The sequence below is a fragment of the Somniosus microcephalus genome, unplaced genomic scaffold, assembly GCF_052327205.1.
Source record: "Somniosus microcephalus isolate GS21.2 unplaced genomic scaffold, FLI_Smic_1.0 unresolved_chr1, whole genome shotgun sequence".
Classification (NCBI taxonomy): domain Eukaryota; kingdom Metazoa; phylum Chordata; class Chondrichthyes; order Squaliformes; family Somniosidae; genus Somniosus; species Somniosus microcephalus.
In genome coordinates, this window is record NW_028225179.1 from 134,509,534 (window position 1) to 134,526,653 (window position 17,120).

General features: G+C 49.4%; 1 protein-coding gene across 2 annotated transcripts in view; it reads left to right on the plus strand.

The window, feature by feature from the left end:
• The window catches only part of atat1 (alpha tubulin acetyltransferase 1), a 73,389-nt gene that overhangs the window by 48,444 nt on the left and 7,825 nt on the right, over window positions 1–17,120 (plus strand). For both annotated transcript variants that reach the window (XM_085974904.1, XM_085974905.1), the window contains exons 9-11: window positions 1,693–1,903; window positions 12,989–13,095; window positions 15,312–15,357. In XM_085974904.1, coding sequence (XP_085831030.1) covers window positions 1,693–1,903; window positions 12,989–13,095; window positions 15,312–15,357 — 364 coding nt within the window. The remainder of the gene's footprint in view (window positions 1–1,692; window positions 1,904–12,988; window positions 13,096–15,311; window positions 15,358–17,120) is intronic.

The window sequence follows — 17,120 nt, forward strand, 5'->3', positions numbered from 1 at the left end:
GGCGCAAATAAAAGGGGATATTGGCACGGGCGGGAGAAAATTTTTTACAACGCTTCGTGATTTTTTTCCGATTGCTCCTGGGCTGCAATCGATCAGCCCGGCACTCTGCTGGAGTGCATGGGGCTGATTGGGCCGGATCGCGGCTGCTGTCAGGGACCAGCTAACTGGTCCCAATGCAGAGCCTGCGGCGATGGTCCTTCCCCTTTAAGGGAGGGAAGGCGCCTCGAATCTCGGCGGCGCTGCACGGGACATTGTGCAGTGCGGTACCACGAACACCCCACCTTGCGTCCTTTAGCGCTACTTCCTGGAGCGATAACACAGAATTTCGTGGGAGTCGACAATGCTTAGCGCCATTCTCCAACTTTTTTAATTTTAGCGCCCCCAACTGTGGCGTTACCGAATTTCTAGCCCAGAGTTCCTGCAGTGCCTGTGAAGTGCTGTGTTACCACTGGTGTCACGCTGCGACATCTCAACTACAATGTTCCCTCTTTAATTTTTTTTTGGGGCCGTTTAAAAAATCCGCACATGCACAGTTTCTGCATTTGAAAGCCGTCTCACCGGCTGCGTGGGACCTCCAGAGCACTGCACAGCTTAAAGGGAACGTCACTCAACTGGTTTAATCACCTCCCCCCGCAGGCAGCACCTCCCAACACCGGGTTATCTGGTCTTTTTAATTAATTGCTGTGGCACGTTTTGCCTGTGGAACAGCTTCTGAGAGATGTTATAAAGCCAAGGCTGTCCTTCTCACTGGCGAAAGAGGAACTCGCTGTACAGGAAGTCGACGATTTGTCCAGCCCTGTGCATCACTCAGTGGTGCAGTATTCCTGAACGGGGGCTCAGGAGATACTTCAAAGAAACATAGGAACAGGAGTAGGTCACTCAGCCCCTCGAGCCTGTTCCGCCATTCGACGAGCTCGTGGCTGTGAATGCTTGTGAATGTCACCGGTTTAACAGAAATATTAAACAGATTTTGGAATCATGTAGCACAGGATGAGGTCATTTGGCCCATTGTGCCTGTGCCGGTTCTTTGACAGCGCTATCCAGTTAGTCTTACTCCCCCTTGAAAAGGAATAATTTTCAATTTATATCCGATTCAGAGATGCAGAGAGGATGTTTCCCCTCGTGGGGAAATCTAGAACTCCGGGGGCACAGTCTCAGAATAAAGGGTCGCCCTTTTAGAACTGAGATGAGGAGGAATTTCTTCTCTCAGTGGGTTGTAAATCTGTGGAATTCTCTGCCCCAGAGATCCGTGGAGGCTGGGTCATTAAATACATTTAAGGTGGAGATAGACAGATTTTTGCAAGATTAAGGGAGTGAAGGGTTATGAGGAGCGGGCAGGGAAGTGGCTTTGAGCCCAAGATCAGCCATGATCATCTTGAATGGCAGAGCAGGCTCGAGGGGCCAAGTGGCCTATTCCTGCTCCTATTTCTTATGTTCTTATGATTCCCTTTTGAAAGTTACTATTGAATCTGCTTCCACTGCCCTTTCAGGCAGCGCATTCCAGATCATCATAACTCGCTACGTGTTTTGAAAAAAAAAGCCTTCTCCTCTTCCCCCCTCCTGATTCTTTGGCCAGATATCTTAAATCTGTGTCCTCTGGTTACTGACCCTCCTGTCAGTGGAAACAGTTTCTCTCCATCTACTCGTACGGGAAGTTTAGTTGACTTACTGCAGTTTTGCTGTCTGTAACAGGCGCCCCTGAAGATCAGGAGCTTCCCTGGCCCTTCAACCAGTCGCCCTCTCTGACTCGCTCAAACAGCCTGGGCTGCAGCCCCCATCGGCAACCAGGCCGCCCCCTGCTCGGCCCACAAGAGGCGTTGCGGCACGTCCGAGTGGCTCACCCCCAGGCAATGAACGGCGCGAGGGAGACCGACGGCCCCACGACCCAAAGGAGTAGAACCAGGTGAGAGAAGAGGTGCAGATCTGTTTGGTGATTTGGGCTCGATTGCGTCATGGGGCGTGTGTGTGGCAGGGGAGGGTAAGTGTATGTGGGCCTGGTGTGGGGAGGGGGGGGCGGGTGGGGAAGGAGTTTGAGCACATTTGGACTGACACGTCTGAGGGGGAACTGCCTTCTGCTCCTACCCCACCCCCAGCACCCCGTTTCTGTTGCAGTTGGAACAGGATAGGGTTTTTTGAAATCTGTTCACAATGTAGGAATCTTCCGAAAGAACCTGCGCAGGAAATTCCAATTGGTTAAAACAGGTCATTCGTACGATTTTAAGACGCCCTCCAAAACAAAGTTGATTTGAATTGGGCATTAGTTGTAAACTACAACTTGTATTTATACAGCGCCTGTAATGCAGTAAAAACATCTCAAGGCGCTTCACAGGAATCATTATCAGACAACATTTGACACCGAGTCTCACAAGGTCATACTAGCACAGGTGATTGAAAGCTCGGTCGAAGAGGTATGTTTTAAGGAGCGTCTTAAAGGAGGCGAGCGAGGCGGAGAGGTTTAGGGAGGGAATCCCAGAGCTTAGGGCCCAGTCAGCTGAAGGCACGGCCGCCAACGGTGGAGCGATTAAAATCGGGGATGAGGGAAAAACCCTCCCGAGATCTCTGTGCAAAAGGTTAGCATTGGAGGAGTGCAGAGATCGCGGAGGGTTGTAGGGCTGGAAGAGGTTCAGAGATCAGGAGGGGCGAGGCCATGGAGGGACACGAGGATGAGGATTTTAAAATCGAGGGGGCCGGGAGCCAATGCAGGTCAGCGAGCACAGGGGTTGATGGGTGAACGGGACTTGGTGCGAGTTAGCACACGGGCAGCAGAGTTTGAGGGTGGAAGGTGGGAGAACAGCCAGGAGTGCGTTGGAATAGTCCAGTCTAGAGGTAACAAAGACATGGATGAGGGTTTCAGCAGCAGATGAGCTGAGGCAGGGGCGGAGATAGGTGATGTTTCGGAGGTGGAAGTAGGCGGTGTCGGTGATGGAGAGAAAATGGGAAGGTCTGTTGGGAATCTACATTGGGAATGAGTTCTGTACTGAAGCTTCTGGTGGGTTTCTGTATAATTTGTGAATTGGAAGGGACCTGTACAGTAAGTGAATGTGAAGGGACTGGGCCCATTGGGTTCTGTCCAACGTGAATGAATAAGAAGGGATTTGATCCACTTCGATCCTGTACAATGTGAATGAATGGGAAAAAGTTTGGTCCATTGTATTGGATCAGGATGCATTTATCTGGACCTGATTGTTTTCCTGTTTCTCGATTGCCCTGTGTCTTTTATTGTGTGTGTGCGTTGGTTGGTATCATTCTGATATATCTATATCGGGATCTAGACCTCCGTTAGAAGCCCTGCTGTTTAAGTTCATGTGTTCTCTGGTTTTCTGTCTCTTGTCTCTCCTTCCTTCCTTCCTTCCCAGCTCCCTCCCCCGCTCCCAGCTTTCTTTTCAATGACATTCCCCTGACGTCAGACCCCCCTCCTGTTCCCAGAGTCTCCCGGCGACGTCCAACTCTTCCATTTATTAACTGAATTTGATTGAAACCTTTTTTTACTTGTAAGAACGGCAATTGTGTTAATTTATTTTTTACAGATCTCTTGGACTTTTTTTTTACTCTTTTTTTTTTAAAAAGCTGTTGTTGTTGATGGTACTCTGGTACACCTCTCTGCGGATAAATGCTGAAAATCGCTACTGCCCCATAATCGCTTTGGCTGTTTTGAAAGTTCATAATTTTGTAAACCTGTGCAGCCCACAGCTGTCCCAGTGACTCGGAGGCCTGTTAACCACACACACACCGGGAAATACCCCACATTCAAATCTCTGTGCTGAATTAGTTGATTTGGACTGGGACAGCAGCCAGTGGTATTGCAATATTACAGTATGCATCTGCGGCCTTAGATTAAGAAGGGGGGGGAGGGTGTTGTAAATCGGCCAGGGTTCTGCCTCCTGATCACCGTTCAGTGACTCTGGCTACACAAGTACGCCTGCGCTGTGTGTGTGCGCGCGAGAGAGGGGAGAGAATTGTGGGGCTCCTCTGTGGTGGCTCTGCAGTCACATAGCCTGCCGCCACTCGCCGTGTTTAGCTCATGCACAACGAATGGCCACTTGTCTACCGGAGAGGGACAACACCCATGCAACTGTACTCAGAGTCGACCCCTTCGGGGGGGGGGTGGGGGGAGAAATTGGGGGAAAGTTTTTGTCTTTTAAGAAAGGTAACTTATTTCATACAGCTTCCCACGGAGAAATCAGGTTTGCAGCAGTAGTTCCCAAAATGGAGGAACTGTTGCACGCTAGCTGTCTCTGTGAACAAGAGGGCTTCTACTGATCTTGGGTCCAGAGAAATGTAGAATGCGGGCTCCTAAACAGGGAGCACGCCAGCACAGCCATTGTGGGTGAGTAACTCGCTCGAAATTATGACTCTTAAAATGGAAGGCAACTTGGTTAAGGGGCAAAGCAGTTTTTGTGAATGAATGAGTGTGGAATCCACCCTGCCCCCCCTTCCCAATTGTACATTATTGCACTGTTTTGTTTTATACGAAAACCACTTGCAATATCACACTTTCAGTGGAAATGCAGTGACTGTGTATTATCAAGGTTTTCAGAATCATTATGTAGAACCTCAAAAAAAAAAAGTGGAAGCACACAAACAGATGACCCAGGTTCAGTGAGATGTATTGTGGGGTGGGGGAGGGAAAGAGTTGATATTGATATTGCGCATGGGATCATCAGCATTATTATCTACAACCCCACTCGTATTGCAACCACAGACGTCCAGTTAATGTGCACGTGCTGGAGTTTTTCCTTCTAATATCACTGATGGGGGACATCAGCATCTTCTCTGATGTCTCCGTATTTTGACTCAAAAGTATTTTGTGTGCAAAGGGGTGACGTATGGAACCCAGTATTCAATATTTACAAAGTTCCCCTTCAATACGTCGGAGAGAGATAAAGAAAAGAAAAGGAACTTTCATTTATATCGGGCATTTCACGACTTCGGAACGTGCCAAAACGCTTTACAGCCAATCAAGTAGTTTTTGTTTTTTGGAGTGTAGTCACTGTTGTGACGTAGGAAACGCGGCAGCCAATTTGCGCACAGCAAGCTCCCACAAACAGCAATGTGATAAATGATAAATCTGTTTCAATGATGCTGGTTGAGGGATAAATATTGGCCCAGGACACACTCCATCTTCGAAATAGTGCGGTGAGATCTTTTACGCCCCCCCCCCCCCCCCCCGAGAGCAGACGGGGGCTGTCTCATCCGAAAGATGGCAACCTCTGGCTGTTCAGCGCTCCCTCGGCTCTGCACTGGAGCGTCCGCCTGGATTTTGTGCTCAAGTCGCTGGAGCGGGGGCTCGAACCCACGACCTTCTGACGCGGAGCTGAGCCAACGTTGACTCCTAAAGAGATGCTTAATTTTGGGTTGACCAGGAACTAGCTGCACCCTCCTACAAAAACAGGAGTTGGATCTGCCACATTTTTATCGAAGCCTGCTGGATTCATGATCTTGTTGCGCTCCCGTTCGAGTTTTGAAGCTGGCGTGTCGTACGGTTCTTGCGTGACCGGTTTCTAGTCGGCGGCTGAGGAAGCCGATCCCTGTTCGGCTCTTTGCTGGCCCGCGGCTCCCGTGGATGCGAATGTCCAGAGACCTCTCCTGGGCGAGGTCTCTCTTGAAGGAACACGCCAGCTTTAGGTGCGTGCTCTCTCTCTACTAGGCTGTACTTAAGATTTAAAATAAACAAAAACAAAAAAATAAAAATCTGGGAAACTGAAATAAAAGTAGAAGATACTGGGACGTGCAGGTCAGTCAGCATCTGAAAGAGGAAGGTGATGGTTCTGCCAAAGGGCCCTTCCAAAAAAACAGTAACCTGTCTTTCTCTCTCGGACGTGACTTAACCTGAATTTAAAGCACCTTCAATTCTGGGTTCTTGCCACCTGCCGATTGGAGACCCAGAACCTGGGGTGGTGTGGGGGGGGAGGAAGGTGGAGAGTGGAGCTCGATAGGGTGCGTGCAGATTGGCTCCATTGAGGAAATGTCCAAAAGGGGGGGGTGTTTTTCAACTTGCCACGCAGGCCTTGCAAAGTGGGCCTTGTGGGCTGCCCACCCGATACGGAACACCTCTTTCATTACCATTGATTTCAGTGGATAAGAAAATTGCTCGGTTTGTATAACGGCCAACCGATTCACACCTTCACACGCCAGCTTCACACCTTGACGGCAAGTCGAAAGTCCAACCCCCCCCCCCCCCCCCCCCCATCCCACCAGGGTTGCCAACCCCTCCAGGATTGGCCCTGGACTCGCCAAGAATTAAAAGACTAATATCCCGGACCCTGCTGCAAGTAATACCCGGGAGAAAAACCCAGAGAGGACATTGAAAAAAATTGCTTTTAAATTTGCTTGTTTATTAGTTATAAAAAAAAATTGCCGATCTGGCAATTACCTCCTCTCGAGACCGCTTCAGTTGGCCCGGCGTTGTACTGAGCATAGAAAGATCCCAGCACGCCTCTGCTGAGTCGGTTGGTCTCCGCTGATGCCACAATGGTCCTTGGCGCCTCGAGGCTGAGGATCGGGGTGTGGTGGGGGGGGGCGGTGGTAGTGGAGGCTGTTTGATTGACGGGTCAAAAATCGTCAATTCGGGTAATGAAGAGTCTGTTTCGCTTTCCGATTGGACGTGGCAGGCGACCAATGTCTGGAGCATGGGCAATGTGGTGGTTGGAAATGGAAAGTCATGTGATGATGCGTCCAACCAGAGTTGGCAACCCTCTCCCCTCCCCAGTGTATTCCTGGCCAGAATGGAGATGATTGGGTAATTCCCCCGCCGATCAGGCCTGGAGACCGCACGGCTCTAAGTGACTGGGATTGATTTCTCTCACACAATTTGTATTGTGTAACTGTCCTCCCCTCACTGCACTTGGCTGGAGAAATAACCCTGCCTTTATCGGGAGACGTTGCTGCAGTTTTGGTTCCCGAGCGCCGTTTGCTGTAGTTTGTGTAAAGGCTCTGTTTAAATAGAGTCTGTAGACTGTTTGCTGTTGTGCGCTGTTCATGTTTGCTGAGTAAATAGACCTTGTTTGCTGTAAAGTAGACTGTTTGCTGTGAGTCCTGCCGTAAGTCACGCCCCGCCTCCAACTCATTCACTGCCACAGTGGTGTCAATAGACACTCTGTCCATAATGGCCGGTGCTTTTGATGGACATGGTTTTGACGGATGTGCTACTTCGCCCTTTGTCTGCAAGGCGGAGGGCAGTAACTGGGACTACAGTAACTTTGGGTATTGGTTGGCATGAGTTTTACTAACTCCCATCTATTTTGGCTCCTATCCACGTGGCTCCGCTGAGCCAAGAGTTGAGCTGTTTTTCATTGTGGCTGGAGACCTCTTAGGCTTAGAATGGAGAGGACTTTTTTTTTTTAATGCAGTTTGCAAAATGGAATAGAAAAGGCAAGACTGGAGCACTTTTTTTTAGGTTAGATGACTACAGGACAAAGGGGTCATAAGTAGAAACCAGTAAAGGGCTGATGTCAGGAAGCCCTTCTGCACAGTGAGTAATACCAACAAGGCACAAGTAAGGTGTGTGATGGAATACTCTCCACTTTCCTGGATGAGTACAGCTCCAACAACACTCAAGAAACTCGACACCATCCAAGACAAAGCAGCCTGTTTGATTGGCACCCCATCCAACACCTTAAACACTCACACCCTCCACCACCGGCGTACCGTGGCTGCAGTGTGTACCATCTACAAGATGCACTGCAGCTACTCGCCAACGCTTTTTCGGCAGCACCTCCCAAACCCTCGACCTCAACTGCCTAGAAGGACAAGGACAGCAGGCGCCTGGGAACACCACCTCCAAGTTCCCCGCCATGTCGCACACCATCCTGACTTGGAAATATATCGGCCGCTCCTTCATCGTCGCTGGGTCAAATTCCTGGAACTCCCTACCTAACAGCACTGTGGGAGCACCTTCACCACACGGACTGCAGCGGTTCAAGAAGGCGGCTCACCACCACCTTCTCGGGGGATGGGTAATAAATGCTGGCCTTGCCAGCAATGCCCACATCCCGAGAATGAATTTTAAAATTCAAACACTTTTGTTGTCTTTGGCGAAGGTTAGTGGGGGGCAAGAATGCGCGAGCCGTCCATTTACAATTTGGAAACTGCTTCATTGTATAAGAGGAGCCAGGCAGCCAATGGAATTTTATATTTATTTGTCCTCTGGGATGTAGAGCTCGTAGAGGTGACACTTTTTTATTGCTCGTCCCTAGTTGTCCCTGATATTGTTTACAACCGAGTGGCTTCCTAGACCACTTTAGAGGGCAATGTGTCAAATCACACAGTGTGGGACTGGAGTCATGTGTAGGCCAGACCAGATAGATAATGGGGCAGGATGGTGTTTGGGGTGGGGGGGGGGGGGGGTGGTGGCGAGAGGAGGCTAGGAAGGACATTAGTGAGCCAATTGGATTTCCGTGCCAATCCGTAGTATTTGGAGGGTAATTCTGACCTAACTTGCAGGGCGCGAGTCCCACGGGAACGTGGCTCTCGGGTCAGTCAGACCTGCAGTGGTGTCATCTGCAGTCAAGACAGCCTGACTGGGGAGAGTGGGGCCATGGGAGGTCGGACGCCATTGGAACCTTAGCCGAACGATGGAGTCGGTGGGAGTAATTTTTACCGAACTCACCGGACGGGGATCCCTCGGGATCGGGTGGGACGCCAATTTTTACACCCCTGCCCCATATTGACTTCAACAGAGATTAATATCTGGAGTGGGGGGGGGTGTAAAAACCCACGTGGCACCCAGTTTCCCGATGGGCCGGTTACGTTAATACTGACCCCCCTATTGTTTCTGCTGCCAGCCCAGAAGTGACGCGATTTATTGAATTCATTTTCACAAATTGCCCTGGTGGGATTTGAACTCCCAGTCTCGCTAGTCAGGAACCAGAACCCCAACACTGCCGTGCTGTACGCATTTGCATTGGACTGAGTTGACCTGCAGGTGACTGCTACAGTTCTAGATGGAGAGTGATAGATGCCCGAACCACCCCTCGAGACCGCTTCAGTTGGCCCGGCGTTGTACTGAGCATAGAAAGATCCCAGCACGCCTCTGCTGAGTCAGTTGGTCTCCGCTGATGCCACAATGGTCCTTGGCGCCTCGAGGCTGAGGATCGGGGTGTGGTGAGGGGGGCGGCAGGTGGAAATCGGCTACCATTCTCACTGATTATTCACTGACCCTCCCTCCCTGGCTAAAAAGCGAGTGTGAGGGTCAGATGAGGCTCAGATGGTGATGCCTCCACTGCCAAATAGCCACCTGATGCTCGCAGGTCTTGCATATGCCGACTGGCCGCTCGGGCACAGTTGGTGATTCATCCACTGCAGAATATCCACCGACTACTCTCCGGGCTCTTGCGTGCCGACTGGCCGCTCCGGCTCGGTTAGATGATGCCTCCACTGCCGAACATCCACCTGATGCTCGCAGGGCTCACGCATGCTGACTGGCCGCTTCAGCACTAGGCGCTGGTTCAGGGCCACGGACTAGACCCCAGCATCAGTCAGCCAGCACCATCGGGAAGGTGCGGGAGTAAACCTGTAAATCTGACCTCTACGCACCCCTGAGGCAGGCTTGATGGAGGTTTTACTTAAGTGGGAGGTGGGGAAACGCAAAGTGAGTAACGTAAGGAACGCTCGCTTATCTGCCAGGTATTCAGGAGGGCAGGGAAACCTCGGGAATTCTGCTGAACGCGGGTTTCACCTCCTGCTTGGATTTGCCTGGGACATGACGGGATGTAGCTTGTGATGTTACGGTTAGGAATATTGTAACTGTTGGGTGTCCCTTCAGTGTGGCCTTCTCCCGAAGGTGCATATCCTTGTCTTTCCCAATAACCCTTGTGTGGATGTGTGTGTGTGTTAGTTCCTGCATGTCTGTAAAGAAATAAGTGACTGAAGGACCCAGCGATGTAGTTTTTATGTTTACAATAAAGTCCTGGGTGATTGGACCTCCCACTTACTGGTGTGTGAGGGTTTTTTTTCTCTTCCCTTTCTTTCCTACCCCATTCACCCGTGCTTTTGGCCAACAATTCTCTGTATACTGTCTGGAGTCGCGCATCACGGTGTCAGCTCCTGTAACTGGTCAGTACCTCTGCGGTTAAAAGGGAATAACAATTCACTCCTGTCTGGTGTTGCACAGCTCAGGAGTGACTCAGTGTAAAACTCCTTTGTATGTGCACAATACACACCAGGTCTAAGGGAGTTATTCACCCTTGTCCAGCACAGTACTGTGTGTGTATGTGCACACATCTACCAGCTCCTGTAGCTTGTGCTGTGAAACAGATGAGCTAAAATAACAGTGTAAGGAGCTGGTGCTCGAGAGTGGGGTAGATTGATTTAGGTAGGAATCTGCTGTTTGGAGGTACGCTCAGTGCGTGCATCTCCTCTGCCAGCGTCCACCAGTAGCCGTCCCACGCTTGCTAGCATCCAGTATCACTCTGGTTGCTGCACCTCTCCGTCACGCCTGGAACCCTCGGCCGGGTCGAGTTGCTCAAATCCGACAAACCGTGTCGCTTCCACTTCCACGTTCAAACTCCTGCACAGCAGGCGCGGGTCCAGCGGTGAAACACTCCCGCCGTTTACTTGGTTTTCTTTTTCCCCGTCTAGTGGCACTGAATGCGCGCGTAATTACCCCATAATTGAATATTTATCTGATTTTCCCAGAAAAGATGAAATGGTCTTTGCCTTGGCCACTCCCTGCGCCAAGGCGCTCCACGCCCCGACAGTGCTCTGCTTGAATACATTTCTCCTCGCCTCGCTCTGCACTTTCATGGTGACCATTTTAAATTGATGATTCCTCTTCACTGACTCCATAGCCAGAGAAACACGAGCAAACTGGGAACACCTCCTCGGCTCCAGTGAAAATAGCCCGTGTCTTGGTACCATATCCTAATGACTACAGTTTCCCATTCCGGGGATCATCCTGGTAAATCTGCACTGTACACTTGTGTAGTTTTAATATCTTTTCTATAATGCAAAACCCAAGACTGCACACAGTGCTCACCAATGTTTTGTACGCATTTCTCATAACTTTTTTTTACTCTTGAGATATATATGGGACAATTGTCACTGGGTGGAACTGCGGGAATGCCTTCACCACACGGACTGCAGTGGTTCAAGAAGGCGGCTCATCCTCACCTTCTCGGGGGCAATTCGGGATGGGCAATAAATGCTGGCCTTGCCAGCGATGCCCACATCCATATATACCTGTGCTTGCACTAGATGTTCTCTCATTCTGCAACAGATACTTCACTCCCAGTTTGCATCCAATCTATGTATATTAGTAACAACTTTACAAATGTGGATTCCTTCATGCCTCGCGTGTTGTCTAATGCAAATTTGTGTGTCACACTTTGGGTGGGGAGTGTAAAGAAGCAACAGCCAATCATTTGCAATGCACAAACTCTACGGCATCAAATACCAGAGCCAGAATGTCTGCAGCCTCTTAGTTGGCCTGTGTATGAACTCACCCAGTGCTTACTTAGCACCAATTAGCCTTAAGCAGAGGAATAAGCTAGAATGTTCCTATCCTTGTAAACCAGCACATTGCCTGACTTACCACAAACACCCCCACAGGAGATTTGCTAGTAACTTGCTAAGAGGAGAATGCTAAATCACTCTCGGTGTTACACTGTTACGGGTGCAAAACATTTAAAAAAAAAAAAAAAAAAAAAATAGAATAAAGCTAGTGACTTAATGCTGGTTGTCACACACACCTGAACCTGACCAGTACTTTCCAATCCGAAAAATTCTCTTGACCAAACATCTGATTCACCTCAGCCTCTTTTGAGTTAGACTTTGAGGCCCTAAAGAAAGAACTTGCATTTCTATAGCGCCTTCCACGACCTCCCAAAGTACTTTACAGCCAATGCAGTACATTTAGAAGTGTAGTCACTGTTGTAATGTAGGAAACGCGGCAGCCAATTTGTGCACAGCAAGCTCCCACAACCACCGATGTGGTAATGACCAGATAATTGTGTTTTCTTTTAGTGATGTTTGTTTAAGCACTGTGGTTTTTAAAACAAAGAATGCCAATCAACCTTTAACAACCATCAATTTGAAGAATGCGGAGTAGTTGCACCTTGTAGCCTTAAAGAGACACCCCTACACTGTAGCGGCAGAATAATACATTTGTGCATCACTGGTCTAATGGTCTTTGTAAAACAGCGCATCCTCTGACTTGCAGTGACCAGCCATTCCGTAGATCCATTAGTGTGTGTATAATACAACACTGGTGTTTCGAGATGTGTCACACTTCAGGTGTCACACTTAGTTTTAAAATGTACCTGAACATGCACAAATGATAAAGACAGCAAGGGGAGAGAAAGCCAACAGTTAGCCTCTAATTGACCTCGGTGCGCTTTACCGCAGTTAGCCTCTAATTGACCTCAGCGCGCTTTACCGCAATTAGCCTCTAATTGACCTCGGTGCACTTTACAACAATTGAACTTTGTGGGCTTAGCAGGAAAGGGCAAGTTAAGCTCAGCTGCCGTGTAGCAGCCAAATAGCACATTTTGTATAACATGGTGCCAAAGTCCTGCCCTTGGGGAAAATGTCGTATCTGCCAACGTACGGCTTGCAGAGCCAGGGGAGGCCGGTTAGTTTTTAAGTAAAATCTTGCTGTTCTGCTTCCAAAGGAAAAATAGCTTTATTCAGCCTTTGAGTTAATTTGGATCATTATTTTTGGCTCTATCTCATCCATAACTTCATTAGTTTGACATTCTCATTGTTTTGTTTCCACCCATTCCATTATTTTCCACTTGGTTTCCGCACGCTCTGCATTTCCTTTGCCTATCTTCTCCTCCCAACATTCCACCTCTCCGCTCTCCCTTCTCTCGCCCCTCCCCCCCCACCCTTCACATCCTCCTTTTCTTCCTTTCCCAAACTCTGTACTCCTTTCCCTCTTCCTTGCCCATATCCCAATTCCCACCTCCTCTTCTCCTCCTCCCTCTTTCTCTTCCCCCCTCCGCCCCCCCCCCCCCTCCTGTTTTTTTGTTCTTGTCTTTCTTCGGATTAGCACGCCTGAGCAGCAGGGAATGGTTGCCATGGGGAGCATGTACAGTCGCTACAACAAGACTAGCTCTCAGTCTCCAGAACAATTGGCAGAGAAGCCAAGGGCAGCAGGTGAGTTATTTCAATGTTACTTGCGTTTTAAAGAAGCTAGCTTTTAACGTGAAATCCAGATTACACGGCCATCTTGTACTTTACATTTTTTGGGGGCACAAGAGATTTTATTTCGCATAGTGGGTCCCTCCTCCCTTACTGTGTGAACGAATTTCATGTGCAAAGTAGGAAACCCACAGCTGGTGGGGGAGCTGGGAGTTTGATGGAAAACATGGACTGGGTGGAGTGGATTGGAGAGTTCATGATAGAATAGTCATGCATGGACTGGGTGGTGTGGATTGGAATTGGGGAGTTAATAGAATAATCAAACCTGGAATCTGAACGTAGCGGGATTGTTGGAGGGGGGTGGGGGGAGAGAAAAGCGTTCAAGATAGGATGATTATTATCTGTTTAGAGAGCTGAATGGCCTTTTTTTTTCACTGGACATTGTTCCTAAGAAGCATTAATAGTGCAGGTCTTCAAAGAGGGAGCAGGCCTATTTTTAGAGAAACCAGAGGAAGAGGTGGGACCCGGAGCCACTTAGCGAGTATGGGACTCGGAGGCATGTGGAGCAAGCGGGAGTGAGCGAATCAGAGGTAAACCCAACTTACAGTTAAGTGGCGCGGGTGAATCTGAGGAAAAGAAGTAATTGGAGGTTTTGAAGCCAGACAATTTAAGAGGCAGCTAAGAGTACAGTAGCCTATTGGCTCTGGTTCTAGCGATCCAGAGGTTGAGAGTTCACATCCCACCATGGCAAATTGAATTAACTAATTCTGGTAATCTGTGAGCTGGCACCCTTGTCCTAAAAACCCATCTGGTTCACCGATACCCTTTTAGGGATAGAAATCTGCTGTCCTTATCCGGTCTGGGCCTACATGTGACTCCAGTCCCACACCAGCGTGGTTGACTCAATGCCCTTAGGGGTAACCAGGGATGGGCAATAAATTGACCCTCACTAATTTCTAAATGGTTAATAAACGAGCGTCTTCCTCGAGGTTCTGAAACTCTGGGCAGCACACCAGGCTCTCGGGTGCTTTAACACGGCCCTTGCCACCCCCCCCCAACCTCCCCCCTCCCCAGCCACCCCCAGGGCAGGATATCAGCTTGGTGTGGCATTAATCTACCACAGGAGTGGCCGCTCGACTCCGATCGGTAGCAGTTTTGGCTCTGGTTGGTCAGAAGCCCACACCAAGATCCGCACTAATAACCTGGAGGCCGACACTTCGCTGGAGCACCGCACGGTCAGAGGTCGTGTCGGACGAGACGTTCACCCAAGGCCCTGTCCGCTTGTTCCGTAGGTTCAGGCGGATGTGAAAGATTCCATGGCCCTCTTCCAAATTAAAAAGAAAAAGCATGGCGTTTTCCCAGGGTCCCAGCCAGCCTTCCTAAATATGTAATTCAGGAGAAACTTCTTTACCAATACAAGAGGTCACAAACAATGTTCCTGTCAATTTTTTTTTGGGTGCACGGCCCATTCAAAATAGCGCACATGCGCCGTTTTTCCCATTTAAGAGCCGGCTGCGCGGGAGCTCCAGAACGCTGCACGGTCACAAATATAAGATGGTCACCAATAAATCCAATAGGGAATTCAGGAGAAACTTCTTTACCCCGAGATTGGTGCAAATTTGGAACTCACTACCACAAGGGGCAGTTGAGGCAAATAGCGTAGATGCATTTAAGGGGAAGCTAGATAAGCACATGGGGGAGAAAGGAATCGAAGGATATGGTGATAGGGTGAGATGAGGAGGCTCGTGTGGAGCATAAACACCGGCACAGACCAGTTGGGCGAGATGGTCTGTGCTGTAGACTCCACGTAATTCTGTGTATTGTATGTAATTTATATGGACTGCATTGTAACACAGAAATAGATTTATTAATAGTCCTATTTACTGCATTGTTGCTGCCTCCTTGTCATGCTGGTGTCTGATTCATGCAACTTGTTCAGTGTGGGCTAGATTATTTTAGGACATTTGTATCCAATATTTAAAAAAAAAACTCTTCATTTTTTTAAATTGTGACTGTGGTATAAAACTGTGTCTGTAACCAATACCACTAAAAGTGGTCATTCACCTCGCAGCCGTAACAACAGCAACTGCACTTTGAAGTAATTCCTTGTGTGCCAAGCAGTGTGTGAGCGCTGTGACAAGGTGTCCCTTTTTATTTTGGGAAGCCTTCGTGGAGAGTGGGAGGGGAAGGAACTTTTAGACCCGAGTGTAACGGGAAGCTTCTTTCTCCAGGTTCTGACCGGAACTCGCTAGGACGGACCGAGCAGCTGGAACTTGGGTGAGCAACGAACATCTGCCTCCGACCATCTGCTGCCGCCAGATGTCCCTGTTAGTTAATCCCCTCCCGTCCCTCCGCTCTGCTCCCTCGCTGCCATTAAGAGCTGGTCTCTGCGCACAACCCCCCCCCCCCCACGCACTCTTGGCCTATGTGGTAAACGCCTGCTTCTCTTGGCCACACAGCCTCGGTTTGGTTCCCTGGTCTGTGCTGTTGGCGGATCTCGCACAGGGTGACGACAGGAGGCCCGACCGTGGGCCTATTGGGAAGGTAATCCGTCGGCCTGGGTTCCCGCTCCTGACCGCTGTCCGGCCGCCTGGAACTGGGGGCGTGTGGGTCTCTGGTCAGTCAGCGATTGTAATGCAGAAATTGTAGTTTGCAAGCCCAAGATTCTTGATGTTGAACCCTAACCCTAACCTTATGCAGTTTTGAAATGTAGATCTCCACCTAATTCACTCCAACATAGTCCAGCAAAATAGATTTTTAATCCTTAAAAAAAACAACTAAATTAAAACAGCAGAAGAAAACAAACCAGAATCCAACACCAATATTTTCAGTTTTATTAGAGAACATCTGTTAAATGTCTAACGTTGTTGTACCCAAGTACAGACTACCTCATCTCACAAAGTGCCAGAGCAAAATCCAACAAAGCAATGGGAATGTGTCTGGAGGGTGGTCCACAGTCAGTCAGCCTGACCAGGAAGAATGGGGGGGTAGTGTGGCCGTGGGAGCTCGGTTTTACACCTTGCTCCGATATCACTCATTGACTTCAGCGGAGAATACAATCCAGAGCCAGGGGTGGGGGGTAAAACCAGCGTTGCACCCGATCCCATCAGTTCCCCGACGAGGAGGGGTTAGGTTAAAGTTGCCCCCACAGTGTCTTTCAGGGAGGAGAAAATGGGTAAAGGCAAAAAAAAAAGCTGGACAAAGGAAGTAAGTTGTGTTTTATGGGCGTTGGTTGGTGTGAGCAGCTTGGCCCGCCTGTACCGACCGGCCAGAGTCTCGGTTTGCTCTCACTGGCCGACAGGCACGTCCCTGAGCCACCCCAGGGAAGGTGCAGAGGCCAAGGTCCTTCGAGCTCCCCAAGTGTTCACTCAGTGAGCAGTTGCGTCGTTTCCGATCCCAGTTCAACTCCTGGTGTGTGCCGAGTTGCCTGATCCCAGTCCAGGACGCGATAAAGGAGTCTACAGTTAGCCTCAGCATGTTATGGGAGAGGAGAAGTTGGAACGCATGTTAAAATGTGCAGCCCCGGCCAAGGTGGAATGCATTTCAGGGGAAGCTAGATAAACGCATGAGGGAGAAAGGAATAGAAGGTTATGCTGGTAGGGTGAGATGAAGTAGATGTGGGAGGAGGCTCGTGTGGAGCATAAACTAGTTGTCATATGCTAGTTCGGCCCAAGCTTGGAGCATTGAGTCCAATTCTGGGCGTCGCAGTTTAGGAAGGACGTGAAGGCTTTGGAGAGGGTGCAGAAGCGATTTACGAGAATGGTTCCAGGGATAACGACAGAAAATGCTGGAAAAACTCAGCAGGCCAGGCAACATCCGTGGAGAGAAATTAGAGTCGACATTTCGGGTGAAAACCCTTTGTCAAGACTAAAGAAGCACAGGAAATGAAATAGATTAAGAGGCCAGGCTGGGAAAGAACAAAAGAGGAGAAGAGACATTAAGAGGTATTCAAAACGAGACGAGATGGTGATAGGACTAGTGGAGACAAAAGACGGCTCTAGATTAGGTGTGAAATGTGCTGGCAGAATGGGAGACAGCTG